Source organism: Ictidomys tridecemlineatus, chromosome 4, assembly GCF_052094955.1.
Source record: "Ictidomys tridecemlineatus isolate mIctTri1 chromosome 4, mIctTri1.hap1, whole genome shotgun sequence".
Taxonomy (NCBI): domain Eukaryota; kingdom Metazoa; phylum Chordata; class Mammalia; order Rodentia; family Sciuridae; genus Ictidomys; species Ictidomys tridecemlineatus.
The window spans coordinates 150,087,531-150,114,834 of record NC_135480.1 but is presented as its reverse complement, the minus strand read 5'-3'; the positions used below and the strand labels follow the sequence as shown (position 1 = coordinate 150,114,834).

Sequence of the window (27,304 nt, the reverse complement as noted above, 5' to 3'; positions counted from 1 at the left end):
AAAAGGTGACATGTTATACTAGGAAAAGTCCATGATTTGATGAAGTAGAACTCAGGCTATCACATCCCTATTCTAGAGACAATGGTGGTTATTCACATCTAGGATGAGAAACAGCATCTTTAATAAGATAGCAAGGGAATGAATACCACTCCCCAATTCCTAGTGAGCTGGGGCTTCCATAGTAAGCTTTCATTGTTGTTGTTTCTATCTTTGCTATGTGTAAATCCTGAGTCTTACCTGAAAAATAGAGGTGTATTGAGTTTCAAATGTCCAATATGCCATATATTAATGAATTACAAAGGAAATAGCAAGAACTTTAGCATGGGACAGAACAATTTATCCCAGTTCGGCCACTTCCTCTATCTATACATTGAACAATTTGTTTCCTTAAAATCATCTTAGTTTCTGGAAAAATGGTTTGAAATGATGCCAAACATAAAACATCATGAGAGAAAGAACTTTGGTTTTTTTCATTTGTTGCTTTTACTACTGTTTCATCACAGGAGACACCCAGAACAGAGCAGGGAAAGCGGGGCCTGGAATCCCCAATGCATAAGAACCACTAAAGATGACGAGGATGGTGGACTGCACCAGGTGCAGCACTCAGTTCACCAGGTCCTGAGCAGCAAACAAATCACACGTCATTTACTGCATGCAAAGAATTACTAAGCTCTGTGATCTGTTTAGGTGAGGGGAATACTGGCAGAACACCCAGTTGCAGAACTGTTTGGCCAACAACATATCATGCCCACCACCACAGCAGAGATGCTCTCCTCCAGGGTTCACTTAGAAAATAAATAAGTGTTTTCCAGGAGTTAATTGAGTGGCAAATAAATTACCATAAACATGCAAAGATTTTCTAAGCTCTGAGATCTGTTTCAGGGCAGGGGACACTGGCAAAACATACAACTACAGAAATGTTTAGGCAATGGCATATCATGCCCACCATCATAGCTGGTATGCTTTCCTCCAGGGTCTACTTGGGAAAAGAAATATTTCATATCCCCACTTTTGCTCAAAAAAGAGGGGATTGTGCTCATTGCCTCAAAATTCAAAGGAAGAAGACCATGGTTCTCATGGACAAAAATCATCCATTCACCAAATATGGTAGATTTTATCAGACATCCCTAACCTTTTTAAATTCCCAAACTCTTGATGATCAACAGATCACATACTTTTTCATGTAAATTGTGTGTTCTGGTGTGGCAAAACAACAAGTTGTGTCACAATGTCAGTGCTAGATAGTCAGCTAGGCTCATTCACTCCCTTAATGATATCTCGATCATACAGCAGACACAATGAGTGCAGCAAAACAACAGACTACAGCAATCTAGTATTTTAGGGATATTCTCAAGTAAATAAAAATGCTAAGAGTAAATTGCTCAAGTTAACGGAATGCTTGGAATATTGCAAAAGTATCTGAATGTTTTCATGTAAAGTGAGTAATGTGGACTTCATCAAGATTTGCTCCCAATCATAAGAATAAAGTGATCAAACCTTAAGTATATAAAACTCTCTAAAACAAATGTTTAATCCTACTCAGTTCAAGAATAGTGTGTGCACGCACGCGCACACACACACATACACACACACAAACACACACACAACTGTCTACTCACTTAAAAGATTCAGATGTTGAGAAATAAGCCCCCCAAATGACATCTTTCTCTCTAAACTAAGATGCACTATTACCTTTTTGTTTGAAGGCAAGATTAGTTTGCAGTTCTTCAGAGAGCAAACTCCTGTCTAAAACTGTCTTTTTAAGAACTGTCAATGTTAAAATGCTGTTTCTGGTTAACAAAACCTACGCACCCACATCACCATGAGTTAGGGTTCTGAGACACCTGCCACTAGTGGAGTTTATTAGATGATAGATTTACACATCTCTATGCATCTCTCTGAGGCTTTTAGCTGTCTCTGACCTACCAACTGTTTGTCAAAGCTTTCCAACACAACTGACACGAGGCAAGAATGAACTAGAGTTTGATGGTCCCTGCAGGCTAATGATACCATGTGACAATATTTTCAAACTTAATTTAAGAATGCCTCCCCCATCCTCTTGCGAACTATATCTTCCCAGGACTAACCACACATTATCATTTTATAGTACTGCACACATTTAAAATCTACTAAAATAGAAAAGAAAGAAAAACAGGTAGTGTATCTGAAATGAGATGATTATTTCCATGGAAAATACTAGAAACAATTAATTCTGCATCTCTGTATCTATCATCAGTTTTCCAAAAGACCAGGAAGCTACCTAACTCAAAGGTCAGTATAGCCTACTGGAAAGAGCTTTAGGATTGGTCTGGGAATCCAAGTTTGATACTGTACTCAATGATTAACTATGTAACATAACTGCTTTAAACATCTGGGTTCTCATTCACAAAAGAAGAGTAGTCATCATGACTTCATGACAGTTAATTATTGTAACTTAGTGCCAGTCACTGAGCTGATATCTCATTTAATCCTCAATGAGAAAAGGATTAGGATGATGCAGTAGAACTAAAACTAATATATCAGTAATAATTTGGGCAATATGACTTCATGGACATAGCTTTCTATGTGAGATTAAGACATTCTGAATGGAGGAGAAGGGTCTGTGGCCAAAAGCATTCTGAGGAGAAGGTTCTACCAATCAAAGTTGAACTGTTTTCAAAAGGAGATCAAACACTGAGTGTGAGGTGAAAAGTTGGATGCCATGGATTTTAGTGCTCACTTTCCAAAAGATTCTCCCTTTCTCTTACATTCTGCATTCTGTTCTCTCACTTCCTCTCTCTTCCTCACTTTTTCATTCTCCCTAAAGCTTTATGCCCCTGAGTTATCAACAGTATTGTCAATCATTTTCATAGTCAATCTAAAAAATTAAAATTATTGATCTATAGTTAACTGTTAAATTACAATATAATTAACAGTAGTAAAATTCTACCTTTAATGTGTACATTTATAGAAGTTTCAACAAAAGGATACAGTTGTTCAACAATCAAGATGTACAACAGTTTTATCAGCACAAAAATCCCCTTATGACCTCTTCTAGTTAAGGAGACAAGCCCTTTATTGTTTTGTAAATATTTTCTCCCAGTCTGTGGCTTGTTTTTTCATTCTCTTCCCAGTGTCTTTGGAAGAGCAAAAGTTTTTATTTTCATTAAGTTCTACTGATCAATTTTGCTCATGGATCAAAATATTATTATCTAAAAGATCTCTGTCTAACCACTGATCAAATATTTTCTCTACACATTTTATAGCTTCTAGTTTGATTTTAGCCTGTGATTCAATTTCAGTTAATTTTTGTAAACAGTATGAGAACAAACCAATATTCAATTTTACAGAAATAATTTAGATTTCAAACTATTCATGTGTTGAAATAACAAACTGACTACAGTGGAACTTTTACAGAAATAAAATGACCTTATATGTGTGAGTTTATCTCTGGAATCTCTATTATTTTTATTGTTTTATATATCTATCATTTCACCGCAATATCTTAATTATTGTAGCTTTATAGTAAGCATTGCAACAAGGGGAGAGTTTTATTGTTTTTTACAAAATTATTTTGGCTATTTCAGTTGATTTCCCTTTCCCTGAACATTTTAGAACCTGATCATAATTTTGTACAGTAAATCCTGCTGGAAACCTGATTGGGAACATACAAATTTATTTTGTGGAAAACTGACATTTAAAAAAAATCACATGTTCCAATCAATTGTGTCTCTCTCTTTAGGTATTCTTTGATTGCATTCATCGCTGTTTTATAGGTTCCAACATACAGATGTTCATATCTGCTGCTAGAGTTATGTCTAAGTAATTTCATTATTTTGGTATTCATGGAAATCCTTTTTATTTTCCATACTAAAATTTTTCATTGCTATCAGATAGAATATAATGGATTTTTATTTTACTTTGTATCTTGAAAACTTGCTAAATTCATTCATTGGTTTATTAGCCTTCTTATAGATTTTTTATTGCACAAACAAAGGTCTTCATTTATCTTGCCCAAAGCACAGCTAGGACATCTATTCAGTTATAAGACTGGTCAGGAGTGATGGGAATGCAACTCCGGTCTTCTTTCCAATCTTGTGGGTGTGGACAGGGGAGATGAAACCCAAGGTATCAACATTAAGACTGAAGTTAGCAGTGGGTTTTATCTAATTGCCCTTTATCAGATTAAGGAACCTAGTTTACTATGAGTTTTTATTTTAAGTAGATGATAAATTTTGTCAGTTACTTTCTGTTTCTATACAGGTTTTATTGATCTGTTGATATGGAAAATTCCATTGATATGCTTTTGGAAACTGAACCAGTCTCACATTCCCAGGACAATACCAACATAGTTTTCCTGAAGTATTGCTAATTCAGTTTTCAAACATTTTGTTGAACATTTTTAAAACCTGTATTCATGATAGATATTATTTACAGTTTTCCTTTTCTGAAAATGCCTTTGTTTGGTCTAGGTATGAGGGTGATGCTAATCCCATACAAGTTCCCTCTAGGTCAAATTTTTTGGAAGAGTTTAAATATAATTGATATAAATTTTTCATTTAACATTTTGTACATATGTTAGTCAGCTTTTCATCTCATAAGAGAATATTACATCATTAATTACCTGACAAGAACAACTTCAAGAAGGAAAAGTTTATTTTGGACTCATGATTTCAGAGTTTGAGTATGTGGTCAGAGGACACCATTGTTCTAGGCCTAAATTGAGTCAAAACATCATAGCAAAAAGGTGAGGCATATTCGGAAGAAAGCTCATGGCAGTCAGGAAGCAGAGAGAGACCATGCAAGGAGCTAGAAACAAAGTACATAATCCTCAAGCCACATCCCCAGTGACCTACATTCTCCAGCTATGGCCCACAAAGTAATACTTTCAAATTATTAATTCATCAAATAGATTCAACCACAGATTACATTATAGTTCTCATAATATGATCATTTTACATCTTCCTCCAATACAGCTTTTGGGGGTTGCCTCATATCCAAACTGTGACATATGCCTATGATACCTAAACTTTTATTTTGGAAATTTTTTTTCCGCAAACTTAACTTCATTAATAATTAAAGAGCTATTCAGGTTATCTATCTCTTGTTGGGAGAACTTTATGATATTTTGTTTGTTACAAAGAATTTATAAAGGTCAACTAAGTTGTCTGTCTATAATTCCCTCATTATCCTTTCAGTTGCTCTAGGGCTTATAGTAATGTTCCCTTTTTCATGGCTGATATTGATAATCTGTAGCACCTTCCTATTTTTTTTTTCTTCTTTCTTTTCTTTTTTCTCAATGTAGCTAAGAATGAATCCACTTTACGGTCTTTTCAAAAGTTGGCTTTAGGTTTCACTGGGTCTCTATTGTTTTCTATGTCCTTTTCTGTCTTATATCCCTTCTATCATTTGCTTTGGTGTACAAATGTTCTTTTTGTTTTAGTAAGGCAGAAGATTACATCAATTATTTAAGATCATTTTTTTCTAATTTAAGAAGCTAATGCTATAAATTTTCTTCTGAACATTGCTTCACTTGTTTCCCACAAACTATGATGTACTGCATTTTCATTTTTAATTAATTCAAAACATTTTCCAATTTCCCGTGTGAGTTCCTTTCTAATCATGGGCAATTTAGAAATGTGTTCTTTAATTTATCAATATTTAAGGATTTTACAAACTTCTTTATTCCACTGACTTCTAGTTTCATACCATTGTTCATTCCAAAGAGAATTTGATTTGTATGATTTTAATTCTAATAAATTTGTTATGGTTTGTTCAATAGAACATAGTATATCTTCATGAACTTGAAGAATGTATTCTGCAATTTTGGGGGTAGGATGCTGGGTGAAATAAAGAGTAACTAGCCCAAACTGGTTGACAAGTGCTGTTCAGGTGTTCAGACAGTGAGGTTCTATTTGTTCCACTGATGACTCACAGAAAAGCAATAAAGTCTCCAAGTAAAACACAAATTTGTCTATTTCTCCTTTCCTCTCTATGAGTTTTGGGGGTTTACGTTTTAAAGTTTTGTTGTTGTATGTATAGAATTGTTTAGAATTTAGAAGTGTCATATGTTCTTGGTAAACTGACCATTTTTATCATTTATCATGTAAATCTACCATTTTACTCTGGTAATATTCCTTTTACACCACCTATGTTTATATTAGAAGGTTTCTCATAGACGGCCAATTTATTTGGGATTTGCTCTTCCCATCGAACCATCTCTGCTAACTTACTGCTACGATTATTCACATTTCATGTAACTAATATGTTAGATTTAAATCTATCATCTACTTGTCAATCTGCTTTTGTTTCTTTGTCTTATTTTTCTGCCTGCTTTTGATTTAGCCAAGTATTTTTTTTCCCATTTTATCTCCACTTCTGGCTTAAAGTTATACCTCTCAATTTAAGTATTTATAGTTACCCTAGAGTTTATAATATTCCCTCTTTCATTAATCTTAATCTATTTTCAAATATTATCACTTCAAATTTAGTGTAGAACCTTGTAACAGTATACACAGAATATACTCCCCAATTTCTGTATCTCAAGTCTTATATTGTAACAGGTGCACATTTCACTTTTAAATATACAATACATTGTTACTATTTTTATTTTCCTTTCCCTTTCAATTTCCAGAGTTATGTTTCTTTCTCAGAATATTACAGCCACATTTCCATATGATAAAATGAGTAATTATTTATACATATTGTACCAATATTAGTTTCCTGGTTTTGACATTGTACTATAATTATATAAGATGCAACTAATGGGGACATAGCTCAGTTGGTACAGTGCTTGCCTTGCATGCACAAGGCCCTGGGTTCAATCGCCAGCAACACACACACACACACACACACACACACACACACAAATGATGCAAACAATGAGGAAAATAGGGTGAGGAACTCAGAAGTCACACAACTTCCTGTGGATCTGTACTTATATTAAAAAAAAGAAGAAGAAGGAAGGGAGGGAGGGAGGGAGGGAGGGAGGGAGGGAGGGAGGGAGAAAAGAAAGGAAGGAGGGAGGCAGGGAGGGAGGGAAACCAGAAGTTTTTTGATGAATTAAATAAATATTTGTATACTTTTCTGGCACTTAATTTTTCATAGTATTCTATGTTTGAGAAAATGTGTTCCAAGTAATAAAACTAAACTGGGGATGGGGGAGCTTCAATTGTAATCACAGCTATTCAAGAAGCTGAAGTCAGAAGAAGGCTAAAGTTCCAAGTCAGCCTACACAACACAGTAAAATCTATGTCTCTGCCCTCAACCCCCAAGACACATACACAAAAGGGAGGGATGAAATAAAAACTTACCCTTAATATCACTAACTTATACATTGTGGATTACCTACACCTATGGCTCTTTTAATAGAGTTTCGCTATTAGAATGGTATTACTAATGTAATATAATAACAATAAGAAGAAATATTTCATGAGCATTTATTAGAGCCAGGCAATGAGTGAAGTGCTCTATGTGCCTTATCTTATTTGAAATTTGCAATAATGGTAAAAGGCATATGTGATTTTGATTTTATAAACTGCTTCCTGAGAATATAAAGAGGGAGAAGACTAATTCATAAACATTCAAGAGACAGAAGAGGAGGAACCTGCAAAGAAACCAAGAAGCCAAAGAGAGAAAAAGAACAACAGAAAATTGTCAATTAAAATCAAGGACAGAATTTGGAGGACAGTACATTCTGAAATAACGGCTATGTGGTACAGTGAGATGTGAACTCAAGGTGTCTGACTCCAATGCTCCTACCCATTATTATTACATATAAATAAATGTTTTTATATATTTCAGCAAATGGTACATCTGGGAATGGTTATCACTGCCTTGAGTGCAATTCAGGTGATTAAATTCTAAAAATAAAATGTAGCCTAACAAATGTTTATGTGACAAGAAATAAGCAAGGTATACAAAATGTCATGGACACCTGCAGATTCATAGTAGGCCTATTAGAGAGGGAAAACACAAATACACTTTAAAAACTTGATATTTTTATGAAACATATTTACTTACATGCATCTGAGTATCACAGATGTATAATGTGCTATTTAAACACACTCCTGATTTTAACACAATATGGTAAAATGCTGTATCCTTCCCAGTTGTCTTTACCATAAAAAAAAAAAAACGTAAAAAATCACTACACCAATATATTAATAGTGATCACTTCTGGGGAGTAGGATGGAAATAATAACTTTTATTTTGGATTTTAGACTGAAGAAATAACTTACTGATAAGCACAAATCATTTACATAACTAAAACAGATCTTTGAAAATAAAATTTAAAAATCAAGACAAAGACTCTTATATATAACTTAGATATTCAAATTATAACCTCAAATAAGCAAATCGATGTTTAATAGTACAACTTTTCTCCTAAGGAGATGCCCTGCACCTTGTATGTTTCAGGCTGATAAAGTGAACTCTGAGCCTGGCCTGTCATTTTCTCAGAAAGTCTCTGGGAGAAATAAAATGTGATTAAGGATGAACACATCTTGCTTGCTTGTTTGCTTTCCCCAATGTAGGTGGGCTGTCACCCTCTGCATGCACAGCAGGATGAAGTTAAAAGGCTGTCATGCCTTATCTATGCAGAATGCACCTTGTGTTGTGTTAAGCACTACAGCTTTGGGGTGGGGGTGAAGCATCCAAAATCATCCAGTGGCAAAGAGCACAGAAATAGTAATACTGTCACAGGAAAGGAGACTCAATAGTTCCAAGGCTATCACTAAGATAAATGGAGTTTTGAAATTAAATGGTGATTGCCCCTGTCAAATTGAGAAGCCTGAAAATGCACATATATTAACTGCTGGGCCTGCAAGGAAAGGGAATGATTTTCACATTGCTGGCTCCTTCATTTTCTAATTATGAAAAGGGAGGGAGGGGGGATTCTTAGAGAAATGTTACCTGAGAGAAGTATTTAAGGATTTTTTGTTTTGTTTTGTTTTCCAGAAAACATTGGAGTGACTAATTCTCCTCTTAGTTATAAGTTGTCATATCAACTAACACATACTTGTTCACATTATTTTTTTAAAACATATTTAGACATTTTTTGAGAAACATCAGAAAAGGATAATACCAAAGAATAATTACATCTGGATGGATTCCCCCACTAAAGAAATTTTAAAGCAAATATCTGCAGCAGTACTGAGTTTATGCCATTTACTGTTTACTATAAAAAAAGTAGCAGTGACAACATAATCCTTCAAGTCTTTAAAAAAAAGACTTTAAAAAAGAAAGAAAAGCTCAACAACAAACTGTTTAAAACAGTACATCTAAGAAATAATGTTTCAAGATTTATATTCCATTATAATTTATGAATAATTTGGAATTTATGTTAACAATATGCCACTATTAAAATTAAAACTCAAATGTTTTTATAAGGTTTTATTAGCCATGTCTAAAATACCCCCAAATAATTTTATAATACCTAAAAAAATTAGACACTTCTAGATATTTGGAAGATTATCTTCTTTGGTAGAAATTATTCATACTGTATAATTTTCCTGATGTTAGGAAACAGATATGCTAATTTCTCCATGTAAAGAAATGCCTTCAAATAAGGCCTGGTTCCTCTCTTCTTTTGTGTTTCCAAACCCACCAAAAGAACAAACAACATTTATAGTGGTTCTAGATCTAAATCTTTCTGGCATGTAAACCTGTGAATCTCATGCCCCTTGGAACTGAACATCAAATACTACAGTAAGTGGTTACTGAATAAAAGACTGATAGCTGAATAAGAGAAAGACTCTTTAATACATAATTTCCCTCAAAACCATTACAAAGATGACAAGCTCACCAGTGGCTAAGCAGGAGGATCACAAGTTCAAAATCAGCAACTTCATAAGCCCCTAAGCAACTTATGGAGACTGTCTCAAAATGAAAAATAAAAAAATGGTTAAGGATGTGGTTCAGTAGTTAAGAGGCCCTGACTTCAATTCCCAGTAGTAAAAAGAAAAAAGGAAGAAATGACAAGCTAGAATCCCCACCTGATGAAAATTATCTTATTATATTTCAAATATAACTTTTGTGATAGAAATCATGTAGATAGATTCTCCAACAAGAAAAGTTGTTATCCCACCATTGGCCCCCAGTAACAGTGGTCAAGTAAAAAGTCATGATATCACAAAAGCCAGAAAAAGACAACTGAAAATATTTGTAGAACACTATTCAGATTTTGTTTTATTTGGTTTGGTGTGTGTGTGTGTGATGTGACGTTTTGTTTTTGGTTTTGATGTTTCCCCCCACCCAAAACTACAGTGGCTGACATAGTATATTTTATAGTACTTAGAGTTTTTAGAATTAAATTTGGGTCAACAATCACTGGACACATCAACAAGTGACACTCATTAAAATAAATCATAGCAAATGGCCAGCATGTTATGAGCTGCTCTGACACTACCACTGCTTTCATAAATAAAAAATGAGAATTAAACTTTCATAGTAAAATATTTCACCAGACTAGATTGCAAATTTTGACACAGTCAATTCATCATTGTAAAAATCAGATGAGGCTCAGCCTGCTCTGGTCAGAAAGCTCATTAGTCTATTAAAATTACACCTTTGCCAGTATGTCATGATTCTTTTTTTGAAAAATGTCTGCAATTTAGTAAAAATATTTCACAACATTTTTTTTGCTTTGTCCAAAGCAAATAAATGTTTAAAAATTGATGACTTTTTCAAAGGAATTGTGAGCAACACAATTTAAATTTTTTTAAAAGTTTTAATTAACCTTAAGAAATTTCCTGAAATGAAACATGATCAATTTATTCACTTACTTTTTTGATTTATTTAAAGTAAAATATTTTAGTTTTTAAGAAAAAAACAGGATATATTTTATATTTCCAATAGAAAAAAATCCACACTTAAAATTTTATCCTAATGGAAAAAAAAAACCAGTAGTTTTCTGAAGAAAAAAAAAAAAGAAGATATTAAAATAAAACTGCCATTAAGACTAAGAAATTCTGGGGCTGAGGATGTGGCTCAAGCAGTAGCACGCTTGTCTGGCATGCGCAGGGCGCTGGGTTCGATCCTCAGCACCACATAAAAATAAAATAAAAGATGTTGTATCCACCGAGAACTAAAAAAATAAATATTAAAAAAAAACTCTGTCTGTCTCTTAAAAAAAAAAAAAACTAAGAAATTCTGGAATAAACACATTTTTCATGAATATGATAGTAATTGTATATTTTTAATATATATTTTAGTTGTAGATGGACACAATACCTTTCTTTCTTTATTTATTTAGGTTATGATGTTCTTGATTGTAGGACACATTTATCTTTCACAAGAACTCTGAACTTCCCTTCTTGTTCATCTTTTTACAAATCATACTATGTACTTTATAGAAGATTTTGGGGATTTTTTTGCAAATTCATTTCATTTCATTTGTTCTAAGAATACAAATGAAACTTCTAGAGCTGACATTGTCTTACTTGACTCCTACACTTCAGAAAGTATATGCAGCTAAAGATTTAATAAGATCACTAACCAAAATGGCATCCATAGAAAGTAGTTGTTCACCACCCCCTACTCATAACAGAAACTGAACATCACATACATCAACCCTGTAAACTGAGAGCACTCTGCTACACAGCTACAAATCTAGGAGTAGCAGAATTCTAGCGCCCTAGCAAATGCTTCTCGTGACCCATTACCAGATGGGTCACAACGACCCCAGATGGTCTACAGTTCTCATGGGCCAATCATTCCCACGCCTGAACCACTTAAGACTCTCCACTGCATTTTGCAAGCTAATAGAAGCAAGACCACAGATCAGTGTTCAGCAGAACCATGTTGAACAAGATTACTTACCAACCACAATGATCATTCTCAAAATGAAACAATGGCTACATTGTTTTAGACTCCTGTTTTAGGGAACATCAACCTACTTATCATATGGTTTATAGCAATAACTGCAGAGAAAGGTAACAGATTTCAGATATCTGTAGAAAAACCACTTTATGCCATGCTCCCAGGAAGATGACAGAACATTTCCATTTAATGGCACAATGTGGGAGACCAACCTTGCCCATGAATTAAGTTACTCCCCTGCTAGGCAATGTGGTGTCAGGCACCCATGTTGCTAGACTGCCCGGCTCTTCTAGGGTTTGAGGAGTGACTATGTCTTCCTGCCTGAACAAGTCTTCCTTACAGCTATGCTCCCCTGTTCCTTTGTAATAGAACTCCTTGCCCTGTTTAGGGTAGAATCTTCCATGGAAGTGCCTTGTGTGTCCCCTTCTCTTAATGTGCGCCCTTGGTTGTGGCCTACCAAGATGTCAGTCAACCTGCTGACAGTGGACATCATGAAAATAGACTCAGCCCGCTGAAACCTGACCCCTTGCCTCATTTGAATAGCTTCTCCTCAATAAAAGGGGTCATCATGTGGGTGGCGCTCGCTCTCTCTCTCTCTCTCTCTCTCTCTCTCTCTCTCTCTCTCTCTCTCTCCCCCCCCTCCCTCCGTGGACCCTTAAGGTCCAAGGAACTGTCACAGGAATCCCCCCAAAGAAAAAGGTATTTGTGTCTCTTCTGTGGTTTTTTTGTGCAGACCAATTAGCCCAGTTCAACAAGAGTGATCCCTGAGCCTTTCAGTCACGAGAACAGAAACCCAGCAGCACAATATCTATTCAAAAGAAAATTCCTATAGTTTGCAAACTACCCAAAGGTAGTTTAATGTAGTTAAGTTCTTACCAAAATTAGAAAAATAAGGGGTAAAAAATAATGTAATCTGATAATAGTTAATACTGCTAACTAGCACTGAATGAAAACTATCAGCCAGGTCTTTCCCTTATTCATTTCATCCTCTCAACCACCCCAGATGAGATTTAAGAAGGCAGATCTCCATGGCCAAGGTTGCCAAAGTGGAAGATGCAGGACTCAAACGTTATTAACCACATCCCACACACTCAAACTCAACAGAGACTTCTAATAATTGCATGATCTAACAGCCAATACAGATAAATGCCGAGAAAGTTTTATACTGAAATCAATAGAAGCAACTGGCAGCTGGTAAAACTGATGATACCTGTATGTAACCAGCTAATTTAGACAAGGACATCACTGAATTGTATGATCTTCCCTAAAATATACCACAGTCACTCATGTTAAATTAATTACAAAACCAGAAATTACTCAGCATTTAATAAAATTTTTGTTGTTTTTTAAAGTCTTCTAGGGACAAACAACCTAATTTAGACTAAAATATTGAAAAAAGATTATAATCCTTGAGCCTCCTACTCTCAGCAAAATAAAAAATAATGAACCCGCTAAACACTAATAATGATTGTACTTTTCCAAAACTATACTGTCTCTCCTTTCAATCATTGTTGACCAAGCAAAACTCAGTGGATTGTTAGTGCCATCTTAATAGCTGCCCCAGTTTGTTGGTATTGACCCAGTCAGTGTTGGAGTGAAAGGGGTCACCTCTGACTCTGAAACCCAGACCCCAGCTCACTAACTCAATTAACAGATCTGTCAGTAATCACTAGTCACACAGACAAGATCAGCAAAAATGGAACATTCTGCAATGCAAGCTAAAAAATACTACTCACAATATTCTTTAATCAGGAATTACTTGAATTATTCTACTTATCTATCTAATAATGTTTTTTCAAATAGCCCTCAGGAAAAATTAGTTCAAAACTAAAAATTTAAAGGCTCCAATCAATTTCCTTTTGCCTTGCAGTTTTCCTCTCAAAGATAAAGGAAAATCCATACTAACAAGATAACATTTCATGAATTTACACATTTTCTCCTACAGACATCTACAGCCTTCAAAAAGTATATTATTTGTAGTCATGCCCATCTGACATTTTCCATTTTACTCAAAAGATTTTATGGTTTGGTATTACAGCAATATACAAATTTGACAGTTTGCAATAGGATCTAGTCCCTGTAGCAAATCATTCTGACAGTTAAGTACTATACAGTCACTAATATGCTTTTTAAAAAAATAACTACACATATTTAAAAACCTTACAATGTTGGAGACCTATACATTGAAATCTTGAAGTAAATTACTTCAATAATATTGGAAAATTTTATACTAGACTTATTCGATAATAGAACCCCACAGCCCAAACCATCATCACATTATCTGTAATATCTTCTTCTTCTTCTGAGTTTAAAACAACAAATTTGCTGATTATTTTCAATGTTTACTTTTTTATATAATTTTTTTTGTCTTCATAACTGAACATGTGAACAAAACTGTACATTATTTCATGTGGATTATGATGACCTTTTTTCTTTTGCCTTTTAAAATGCTACTATTTTATTCTTTAAATGTGATGAAAGATAATCAATGTGTCTTTATATTTCCCAAAATGTATCAACGGAGGCCCTGTTAAATACAACACAGATTCCTTTAGAAAGACAGTGAAGTTGCCCACTAACACTGCTGGAGCATTAACTAAATAGAACTGCAAGTGATCATTCAGCAGGAGAGGCAAGCCCCATCCTTCTCTCAGTGGTTCTATTTTTAGTATTCAGTATATCTGATAACATGAGTCAGTTCACAATAGCACATGTGCCTTCCTCTAAGAAATAGGAAGGTTGATTGTATTTTTTTCCCCTTGATTCAACTCTTCAGATGGAATACCACAGTGAAACCACTCTATTTTCAGAATTGATGTACCTTTCAAAACTATAATCTTTGGCTTTCAGGTTCACTATTATTTGCCTTCAGGTACAAATTTTAAAGTGTATAGAGGCTTCTAAGCAGAATAGCATGGTCTCAGCCAGATACTGAACGGCTTGTAGCTCAGTCATCATTGCAGTGTAAATTCCTTTTCAAAATAATGTTCTTCACTCAGAGAACACTTGTGCCTGGCTGGGTTCACTTGTCAAATAGGAACTGGAGGTCGTCGAATGCCCAGGGGCAACTTCCACTATTCTAAAATTCATCCTTCTTCTCTATCTGACTGCAGAAATAGGATTCAAATGTAAAAGTCTTAGAAATATCTAAAGATAAAGAAACTAAAGACACTGTGCTATGCCACTAAGAGAATAGATATATTCCTGATCAATGAACAATGCCAAGTTTTTAATGCAATGGGAATAATCAAAATAAATATCATCTGCACCTATGCATACAATTTAATATTTAAATATTCTTACAACATTCATTTTAGAAAACTTTACTTCCAACTAGAAATAGTGCTTAAAACTAATATTTGTATTAAGGGTTCTCAACAGCTTTCCAAGATTTCTTACAAGCCACACACCTGCTTTGCTTTTTATTTACAAAATAGTCACAGTTCTTATAATTAATCTGAAAAAGTGGTCAATGCATGGAATAAACATTCATGAATGGATATAACAAATACCAGAAATCCATGCTTTTTAAAACTATTTTACTAGTTTCCCTCAGATTGTATAGTGAACTCTAAATATTTTTATGATTATTTGCTTCCTGATCATGTTATCTCCTTTCTGTGTGATCATACTATGACAACATTATTTACCCTCTCTAAAATCAAGACTTTAATTATTCCATATCTTTTTCTTCCCCCCACTCCTGTTGTGCTGGGGATTGAACCCAGGGCCTTATACATGCTAGGCAAGCACTCTACCAACTTACATATCCCCAGCTCCTTATCATTATTGTAGGTATTTTTTCTACTATGAGGACAAGAACAAGTCACTCTAACTTAATGGGTATTTCATCTCTCTCTACCTTTCTTCCCTCAGTTTTCATTTTTGCACAATTTTGCTCCTTTTCCAAAGATTCAGTAACAGTTATGGAAAACCAATCACATAGTAGAGAAAACAGGGCAGAAGGCAAGAAGAACAGGAGATGAGTCTTTATAAATTCTAAAATATACAGCATCTGAGGACCACTGTTTTCTTTTTGTCCTCAGGCACAATCACCTATGACTTCAAAATTTCCTAGATTAGACATCCTTAAGCCACACACACAAGGGCACATGTAATGTCCTCAGTGCTTTTCTCATCCTTGGTCCTGCAATATGCAAGTGTTCTGCTCTTTTCTGGTTAAGTAGAGGACAAGAGCAGGACACAGATAAGAGACTGCCAATGACAAAGCTTGCCAAAAGATAACTTTTCACATAAGGAAAAGTCATTCAGAAGCAAATGAATTCATCCTAAATGTGTAGGAAAGAAAAATAGTAAGTAATTCAAAATCTGCACTGAAAAACCAGAAGAATGCTGAAGCTAACATAGAAAATGATTCTTCCTATTGGACTGGCTGCTCTGAACCCATTCGGGTAACATGCAGCTATTCCTCCCACAACAGAAAGATTCTCCTTTAGCCACTGGTGCTTTAGTTTAATCAGCAGCATGCTGAAATGGAGCAAAACTACTTTAAAAAGCTCTGAAATAATCACAAAAAAGTGAAAAATGGTCAAAGAAAAGGGAATTAGTCCAAACTCTGAAGACTTCTACAATAAAATATACTTTTGAAGTAAATTTTTCACTTAAAAACAATGAATTATTAAAGCATTTAAAAACATTTAAAACCAACCCAGAAATAAAAGAATGTCTTGAAAATAAATCTAGGGTCATTGTCGTTTCCATTAGATTATATGATAACAGGCAACACCCACAATGTCTCATTTTTTTAAACTGGTCATTACACCTACAAGGGAAAAATCTGCTCAGTAAACAAATCCTTTCCCATATGCTCACAAAATTCTTTCCGTGCCAGTAATTTTACAGGAGTTTTTTTTTTTTTTAAGGCTGTAGATTAAACTTTTAAATAAATAAAAGGCCAACAACAGCATTAGTAAAACACATCTGCAAATATATGCAACAGTATGCAGTAGTCTATTAGCAAACTACTGCATAAATCCCAATACTCCATATTCTAGAAAGACACTGTTAATGAGTATTTTTAAAATAGCTCTATTTTTAAAATAGTTCAGAAGACATTTTAAACTTATATTTGCCCACTCTTTAAGCCTCTTGCACGCAGTTAGTAACTTTTAGTAACATTGCATCTTTTACAGAAAGACTCAATTTGCCCCAAGGGAAAGTTCTTTTTATATGGCTAAATGAAAACCTGAACTAAAATATTGCCATTTGGAATTCAGTACTTTGAATGTATCCCAAGGAATACTTTCAATGCCCTGTTTGCTATCCCTTGACCTAGAGCACCACAGTGTGCAACACAGACACACAGTGAAAGTGTGGGCAGGGCTCTGATGAGGCCCTAAAGAAAACAAGTGGTAGTTTAAGGGCAACATGCTGAGTATATGGTGCAACACCACCATCTAGTGGTTACTATGGAGAGACTCAGAGTTGCTTTGGGGATACTGCAGTTGCTTCTGGGAAGACCACTGGTCCACTTCAATGTTCAATCCTCAATTGATCACAGATTTCAAGATCAGAACTTTCAGCCACAAGGCATGTGAATTCACTTCCATTAAATTTAAAGGAGGAAAGGTGAGACAGCCAAAACCCTCCAGTAATAATCATTTTAAATCAGAAGCACAATTAATAAACAATCATTTGCTACGTTATATTCATTTTATAAATATCTATCCAGTGGCTACTATGTGTATGTATACCCACATCACAGAATTTTAATATTCAGTTAAAGTTCATTAGTATTCACCTGGTGGTCCAATTTCTATAAGAAAAAATGCTAAAATAGATTATATATAATTTTCAATTATAGGTAGTTAATATGCATGTTACCAAACTACTATTACTTTATTGATAAATAAGAAATTCAAACAATTCATCAAAAAATAGTATACATTTTTAAAAATTTAGGAATTTCTGTCCTCTCAATGTTCAATTTGAGTCTATCAACAAAGATGTTCTCCATTTATAAAATAACAAAAATGAAATTATTCTCTTCATGTGTAGGTGTTCCCTGTAGATCAGTGAATTCCCAAATGAGGGTCACCTGACATCCCAAGAGCAGTGCCTATTTGGACAGGATGCTTGAGTGCTGTGCTACACATGACAGTGCCCACAACAAAAGATGCTAGAGAAATCATGTCTCAATTAAAAAACGTACATATTATTTGGCACAACAAGTAAAAACTGGAGAAATAAATTGATTCTGACATACAAATAATTCTTATCTATGCTAATAGAAATGTGAATGAACAGTTTAGAGTCCAGAAAAGGGATAATGTCTACATTTCCAGAAAAAATGTTGAAACTCTAGCAGGCACATATATTAAATCAACAGGCATAGCAAAACAACTTGCCTGGACTCACTTTGGCCTGGATGAAAAACCACAAAAAACTACTTGTCTGGTTTCTTGTTGACCACATTCCTGTTAGATTACCACTTAAACTTCAAAAAAATGCTAATGTCAGGCAAGTGCACTTTTAACACTATGCACAAAGCAGAGCATAGTGTTACTACTCAAACAAGTAACCATGTATAAATTTATTTTTCGAAGTCTTGATAACTATGGGATGCTGGTAAAAACTGGGAAACAGACCCTGTCACCAAGATCCTCATTCTTAAGTATTCCTGATGAAATGATGTGCAGATTGCTGGTCACTGTACTCTCTCAAACTACTGCACAATTTCGGAGTGACTTTTTTTCAAAATGAAGTTTCTTTCCCCTTATACTATCTTACTAAAGATATCCACTGTGATAATTTTGATAAATACTATTACAAAAATATCTCCAAGAATATAAAATTATATGAAACACAGAAAAAATATCTTGTCAATAGTCTCTCATTTTTCGTGTAAATACATGCACCACAGACATCTACGTAAGTCTGTGGACATAGCTCTATATCGTCAATAGACTAGAATTTAGATAACCTTAAATCCAATCAAGATATATTCTTTTAGAGGTGTCAATCATTTAAGGATAGAAACATTCTTTTAAAAATAAGTGAAAGGGGACCAGGGAAGGAAGGAAGAAAAGGAAAGGAGGAAAGGGGGAAAATATTAGGGAGTAAAATTAATCAAATTTTATTAGATGCATGTACAAATATGTCACAATGAAACCCACTATTCTGTAAGTAATATGCATCAATAAAAAGGAATCAGTGGTATGCACAACTGAGTTGAAGGACAACACTGTAAAGAAAACTATGAGCTTCATCATTTTCAGATGCAGTCATCAGATGTCTAGGTATAACAACTGAATGAGTTTAAAATAAGCCAGAATGTCCATCCCTGCTCTTCTCTCAAATGCACTTTGGAACTGGTGTAACATTAAATCATAAAGGATCACTAAAGCAGCCCTTAAACAGCTGCCTCAAAGCCATGACACTTGTTGTCAGGGATATCATACCAGTAACAGAGAAAGCCTTCAGGATAAAGAATCAAAGGTGATTTTAAAAATGTAATATTTGAATTTTTACAAATAAATGTTGCTTTTATAATCAGAAGAAAACTAAAATACTAGACATTAACATTTGTCCCCCTAAACATTAAATTTTTAACATGGTAATCCAATCTTCTTGAGTATCTTATAATTATAATTTTTTCAAATGTTTTGTCTATTTTTTGGAGGGGTAGTGGACTACTAGGGATTGAAGACAAGGACTCTACCACTTAAGTACAATCTGAGCCCTACCTCATCTAGGGGACAGAGTCTCACTAGATTCTTTGGCCTTGCTAAGTTTCTGAGTCTGGCCTCAAACTTGTGATCTCCTGCCTCAGTCTCCTAACTGGCTGGGATTACAGGATTATGCCACCACATCCAATTTATTGTTGTTGTTAAATTGTTGACCAGGGGATAAGGTTTTTCTCACACATAGTCAAAGAGCCATTGAAGCAGTTCATGCATTTCTGTCTTAGTTTATAAAACCTCAGCTGCCACATCCTAACCATCCTGATCCCATCAATCATATTAGCTATCATAATTCCCCAGTTCTATGAAAGTGCAACACATTTTCTCTTTAAGTAAAAAATCCTTAGTGGAATTATGATGGGAAATAATGTTCACTTACCCTTGTCTGACTAAATCCCAAGAGACAGGCCCAGAGACAGTATACTACCTGGCTCCCCTTGGGGGAAGAGAGTTGTAAGAAAATAAGCGACAGACAGGAAAAGAGTTTCACTGATATGGACTGAAATGTTCTCCAGTGGAAAGAGCTCAAATCAAAATAATAAAGATTCAAGAAACTCTAGAATGTTGAGATCACCCGTATGTTAAGTCATGCAGTTAAACTTTAGGAGAAAGTTCTCATTGAATACATAATATAAAGGCCAAACTAATGATCTGCTGACTTACAATCGAGCAAAACTAAAAAGTTACCTCAATGTTAAAGAAATCAAAGAACTATATTTTCAATTGGGGGTGGGAGGAATAAAGAAGAATCTCTTAACAAGGGAAGCCAGTGACAGATTTCCATAAAAGTTTCTGAATAGATCAGAAAATAACAAGCAAGTCTGGCTTATTAAGTGACTTGTAGATATTCATGATTGAGAAAATCCTTTAGTAATAATAAAGGCTTTTGTATTTCTCAGTAAATCTCTTCCTGATAAGGAGATGATGAAATTGGGTTATATATATTTTGCTAAGTCAAGAAAAAACAGAGAAAGGCAAAAGAAACACTAAACAAGGGCTGGGGATGTGGCTCAAGCAGTAGCGCGCTCGCCTGGCATGCGTGCGGCCCGGGTTCGATCCTCAGCACCACATACAAACAAAGATGTTGTGTCCGCTGATAACTAAAAAATAAAATATTAAAATTCTCTCTCTCTCTCTCCCTCTCTCTAAAAAAAAAAAAAGAAAAAAGAAAAATAGAAACACTAAACAATTTAAACAAAGCTGGACCATGCTCTCCATTCCTAAGAATCTCACTGGATAGTCTCCATTTTGAAAGTTCACATTAATTCAGGAAATGTATTGATCAAACAGATTTTGAGGATATTTATGCAGACTTACAATATTACAGGAAAATAGTTTGTAAGGATAGATAAACTCAGGCTAAAGGAAATTTATGGTAGAATAAAATGAAGCTTAGGAGAAATATTATCTGGGGAATGTACATTATAAGAAAAAATAAAAATTTGAAATTAACACTAATTTATGAGGTAAAAAATAAGCTTTGCCACTCACCAATTTTAACCTCTGTAAAGGTATTCTGCCTACATCTATTTGTGTCCTTTCTGGGACATTAGTGAATCGAACTTCTGGGACCGCAACGGCGCACATGACATGGGCCCACCTACAGGAAAGGAGACATTAAACATAAACAAAAGTTCCCTAAACTCACATACCTTCATACGTCAACCTGGTGATGGCAGTCTCATAGATGGGAAACACACAGATGTGAAAGAAAGCCAAAAGCCTAAATCCATCCAAATTTTGCATGTTAAACCTCTAGATATGTTGAGTACAACACAGCACAACACTGTGATGTAAAGAACTAGCTAAAGGCCAAGGACTCAGGCCTGTTAATATACATACTTTCTACACTTGATATATAAAATACTAAAATGGAAGTTTCCTGTTTCATTTGATGCTAAAATATGTGTGCTTAAGCTAACCAATATGTGGCAAAAGAATGGTCAATATTATTCAATGTAACTTTTTCACAAAATACATGTCATGAAGCAAAATTCAAACAGTACAATTTTTCATCAAGAATTAATACTGATTCAGTCTTTAAATTATTTCTTATGACTACCCTACTATAACCAAAGGAACCTAGAGATTAGGAAAAACTTATTCCTTGGTCTCCTACTAAAAACCAAATATCTCCTTTCACAATCTGAATTAGTCCAGAGAAATTTCAACTTTCCTATTATATGTCTCACAAATGTTGTACCACCAAATAAATATAAAGACTTGCGAGGTTTAAAGAAATCTTGAAAGCATTATCAAATCCATCAACCTATTTTTAAGCCAAGGCATATTCATTTCACTTAAACAACAGATTCCATCCTGTCTGTCAAAACCACAGGAAGAGAGGGCAGGTGTCATTCCCACCAGAGCATTCTTAAACATTTAAATAAAAGACAGCATTCTACAGTTTACCCCAAGGGTACAAACAGAACTTCTTATCACATTTGTCTTTACAGGAAACACTTAAGTCACCTCACAGTCTGCACAGCCTGTGGAACATCTAAAAACTAGTGAAGACGTTTTAGAATACAGCCAATCATATCAACTTGGATTATGAAAAATGATCCAAAATTAAGCAAAACTACAGTTTCTTAGACTAAAGTTCATTAACATAGGAATGATAAATGCCTTTCCTCTCCCTTTTAAGCAATCAGAAACATGTGCACATGCACACAGTTATCTTAACTGCATCATTGCATTATACCAGGAGTCTCAACTCCAATGCCCATGGGGCCAGGCAGAAGGTAAGCAAATACAAACACACTTGGAAATCAAAGTGACCTGGGGACCACCTGCCACACTGAGGCCATGTTCACAACCCAAGACATTATTACCTTGTCATTTTTCAAGTTACTATTTTAAAAATCTGAATTTTTATGTAAAAGTCTCTCAATTTTTCAACCTTTTGATAAAAGTGATAAAATTGTGTATGGTAAAATAAAACCTATTTTGGGGTAGAATCTGGCCCTCAAGTGCCAAGCTTGTAACTTCTGCTTAGACCATTTCTACATGATTCTATTCCAAAGGACCCTAAAATATGCCCCATTTTCAATATTAAAATCAGGTCATGATTATAAAAATAAAATTAATTCAAAACAGCCATAAAAACCAGATTACCTTCTTTTTATGTTCCCATGACTCTCTTTCAAGACTCTTCATGCTCTCCAACTCTCCCCTTACATCTTAGTACAACATTTCTTGGTATCTTTTCCAAATTAATACATGTACATTTTTGTTAATTTGCCTCATATTAAAAGTAAATGGCTTTGCCAGGTGCGGTGGTATACACCAGTAATCACAGAAGCTTGGGAGGCTGAGATAGGAGGATTGCAAGTTTAAAGCCAGCCTCAGCAAAAGCAAGGTGCTAAGAAACTCAGTGAGACTCTGTCTCCAAATAAAAATATGAAATAGGGCTGGGGACATGGCTCGGTGGTAGAGTGCCCCTGAGTCAATGACCGGTACCAAAAAAAAAAAAAAAAAGTAAATGGCTTTGTTTTAATGCCACAACTACAATTGACTTAATTTAAATAAATTAAAGATTTTATCTTTAATAAAGTTATCTGTTTCACCATTTTCAGGCATATTCCACTGTTCACATTAAACACAGGGATTACAATGGTACCTGGACAATGTGAGCCACCTTAATTTTAAAACTTCTATTAGTAAAACAGGAGATAATCTTCTTTGTTTCAAACACATACCATCAGAAGCAAACCTTTGAATACTCTCACTCTACAGAGGCAAAAGTGCTGCCAGTAGCTGTCTAAAGCACAGAACCACAACCTGTGCAGAGCTACACCCCAAAAGCTTTGGAACAATGTATACAACAAGAGGTAAGGCAAACTGTCATTCAGAGATTCTAGAAAGGAGAAACAAATGATGAAACTTAACACAATTAATACATTACTTACTTATTATTCTTAGTTTGCTTAAGAGCGCCCCCTCTCAAATTGCAGAGACAGCATTCCTAAGGGTGAAATAAAATACCACAGTTATAAGACACATATAACAAGTCATTACCTTGCATCTATATAGTTCTAGAACCTGTAATTTTTTGATTTTAAAACCAAAACCTTCAATAATTACATAAAGGCAATTCAAGTTCAAAAAGGAAAAGGCATTAAAAATAGAGGGGGCAAGATAAGAGTACACCCCATAATGTTCTGGATATACATCTCTCAGAGAGAACCATCATGGTCCTGGTATCATTTTTGATTGCCACCTTACAGAAAAACTATGTAAAAGAGAACTTGGGAGCCATGAGAGGTATTAATAGAAATCTGGAGTGTAGAATATACATAATACTACAGTCCTTTTGCTGTGGGAATCCACCCATGGACACAGGATGGCTAAAAATTTTGCATTCCAGCAGGCTTCTTTATGATGTGGGATAAGTCAGAGACTACTATTAAAAGATGCCCCTTTCACTGAAGTACCATTTGTGTCTTTTGTTGACCTAGAATATTTTAATTAAATACCTAGGTTAACTTTGTGTTTTTAATTTCAAGCTTGTTCTCCCAAATTTCCTCATTAGTAACTTTTAAAAAATAGGTTATTTGTGATTTTTCTTCCTTCAAACTGTACATGTTAAAATTTACTCTATTCTCCAAGTTGATATGTCTTAACTAATTCTGACGTTTTGCCTAGCTTTACAAAGAATTCCTCTAATCTACTATCAATAAAACAAAACCAAAAAAAAAAAAACAGTTTAAAACAAAAACAACAACATTGTGGAATACAGTATGTGAAGGAGTAAATATAAGATAAAAGTTACAAATGAAATATGTGGGTTAGAAGTAATGAAAATAGGACTGGGTTTGTAGTTCAGTGGCAGAGCGCTTGCCTAGCATGTATGAGGCACTGGGTTTGATCCTCAGCACCACATATAAATAAATAAAAGTAAAGGTACATTAACAACTAAAAAATATTTTTTTTAAAAAAGAAAGAATGAAAATATACTATTGTAATATTCTTACATAGCTCATGAACCTGAATATTTTTGAATGGTAGACTATGTTCATGTAAAAATGAAAACTGTAATTCAACAGCTGCCTTTAACAAAGGTATCAAATATTCCAAAATATTAAGTCTCCAAGAATATTAACTCACAATCAAAACACAAAAAAGGTAACATAAGCATAAATTAGATGCCCAATCATATCAGACACAAAAGATAAAATAAATATGTCCATGTTTTATTGAAAATGCAAGAGACCATAAATTAATAACAAATCACATTTTCAAAAACAACACAAATAGATATTCTAAACAAAAAAATATGAATTTTAAGCATTATATTAAATAGCAGGCTATTCTTAGTTGAAGGGTAAATTATAAAACAGAAAGACCTGAATAAATAACTAACCAAACACTAATACAAAAAAAAAGTCAATGAAAGGTATTTAGAAAGTCTGTATCCAATTGAATAAAGTGTGTGTACATGTATATCTTTAACATATAAAAATAAACTCAAATTGACTTAAGCAAAACACAACTGCAAAGCTATTAAAATAAAATACGGAAAAATTGTGGAGGGCAAGCTATGACCTTCTCTGAAATTACTCCATGATATATAGAACAGTAGTTCTCAGACTGTACCTAACTCTGAGTTACTCCATTTCTGTAAGGTAATAGTAAACCATGAGTTACCACATTTTGAGTTTAGGGGCTAAGATGGAATGAATCTATACTTTGTTTGTACAAGTAAACAATCACCATCTGCCTAGTACAACTACAAGGCAGAAACTGATTTTTTTTAAAAAATTAAATGTTCTAATAAAAATGACCACTTGTGAATTTACAGAATTAATCAGAAGTACATGGATGCATATACATATCAAACTCATATAAGAAAAACCAGGCCAATATGAGCTTATCAAACACATCAGATCACCAAATAAAGGAATTTTCTATCTGAGTCCCATTAAATAAGCAGTAGCCAAAGACTGGATAGGGGAACACACCAACCTTGTCACCTGGTCACTCATCATGAGCCCTGAGTAAGAAAAGTACCACAGAGATGAACCTCCAATTTCCTGTCCCATCAGGCAATTGGTACAATGCAGTTTCTCTTGCCCCTGAGGACCATCCATGGCCCACTCCAGACTCACATCTCAAGCTGACACTCCAAGATGATGCTCTGAAACCGCTGTCTGTCTGAATATTGACCTAAAAGAAGTTCCCGCTTTTTGGAACAGCCCTTCACTGGGTTGGTAACCATATCTGATGGCCTACAGTGATTCTTTGCTTTTAATAACTACTTTTTGCCTTTGGTCTCAGTACAGCCTTCAGAAACCCTATGGCCCCCTTAAACCTCTCTTAGCCTTTTTGTAACCTATATATACATAATTGTGTAAAGTGTGATTATGACTTCAGTATATATATATATATTAATATATATATATTAGTCATTAAAATTGGAATAAAAAATATGTGATTGCCTGGCTTAATACTATCAGGTGACCCACAGGTACGTAGGGAACTGCCACAGCTTAAAGAAGTGCAGCCTCTAAATACATTGTTATTTAATAAATTCTGACATTACAGAAAGACACAAACATGTTTATCTATGTTAGCTACAAGCTCACTTGCAACACAATATATTAATTTAAAATAAATATGATATTTTAATAAAACATTTAAGGTAAAATATCAAAATTTAAAATTCTAAGTATATAATACAAATCAACATACAATGTTAAGACAAGAAAATATTTCCAACATATATATCAGAGATTGTTTTCCAGAAAATATTTTTTTAAACTCACACATTTTTGAAAAATAGAGGATTCAAAGGATCTTCAGTGTCAGTAAGCACATAAGAAGTTACCCAACTTCCAGGAAATAAAGAAAAATAATGAGATCTAACTTTAGATTTTTAAAATCAGAACATATGGGGCCTGGGGCCATAAGCTCAGTTGTAGAGCGCTTGCCTGGCACATGTAAGGCACTGTGTTCGATACTTAACATCATATAAAAATACATAAATAAAATGAAGGTATTATGTCCATCTACAACTAAAAAAATAAAAATAAAAAAAGATCAGGACATACTAATATTAAGGGAAAACACTAAGGTATTTAAATCTATTGACCATTTTAGTCACCCCAAAGCATCGAGCCATAACAGAAGGTTATGCATAGGTATGTGGGTTGTTATGATGGCTTTAGAGAGCAATTTGGCATTATCAATCAAAATTTTAAAGTGCACATAAATTACGATGCAGGAATTCACCTTCTTACAATCTGTCTTAAACATAAACCTCAATGGGAAAAGGAGGATTCTAAATCTACTATTGTTTCATTTCTGCTTTTGTGAATAGCTATGGGGAACTGCAATTATCATTAGTTTAAATCTTATTTGTAATGTCTGGATTTTAATAATGAGAATAGATTAAAGCTTGTAATTTAAAATAGTAATGAAAAAATATGGCAAATCCACAAACTCTAAGGTACTAAGACATATAAAATACAGTATTTAAGGGAAAACACTAAGGTATTTAAATCTATTGACCATTTTAGTCACCCCAAAGCAGCAAGCCATAACAGAAGGTTATGCATAGAAAACATATGAAAGGCTGAAGGACTAAGCACTATCAGTAATTTTCTGTAAAAACTGAGCTTTCAAAACTTGAGCATGATGGGAATTAGAGAACTTTGCTAACAGTATTAAGTAATTTCAAATTAATAAAAGAAAAACCACAGACAGACACACACACACACACACATACACACACAGAGAGAGAATTAAATCTTTTTAAATTGAATATATGCAGTTTAAAATTAAAAGAGCTGGATGTTTAC

General features: G+C 34.3%; 1 protein-coding gene across 7 annotated transcripts in view; it reads right to left on the bottom strand.

Annotated features, from left to right (window-relative positions):
- Window positions 1-27,304, bottom strand: part of Kdm4c (lysine demethylase 4C) — a 382,463-nt gene that overhangs the window by 94,978 nt on the left and 260,181 nt on the right. For 6 of the 7 annotated variants that reach the window (XM_078047622.1, XM_078047621.1, XM_005327972.5 and 3 more), the window contains 2 exons: window positions 23,414-23,469; window positions 20,994-21,102 (listed from right to left, as the gene is read on the bottom strand). In XM_078047622.1, coding sequence (XP_077903748.1) covers window positions 20,994-21,102; window positions 23,414-23,469 — 165 coding nt within the window. Of the gene's footprint in view, window positions 1-20,993; window positions 21,103-23,413; window positions 23,470-27,304 lie in introns of those variants that run through there. The other variant, XM_040285752.2, reaches the window with a different exon arrangement.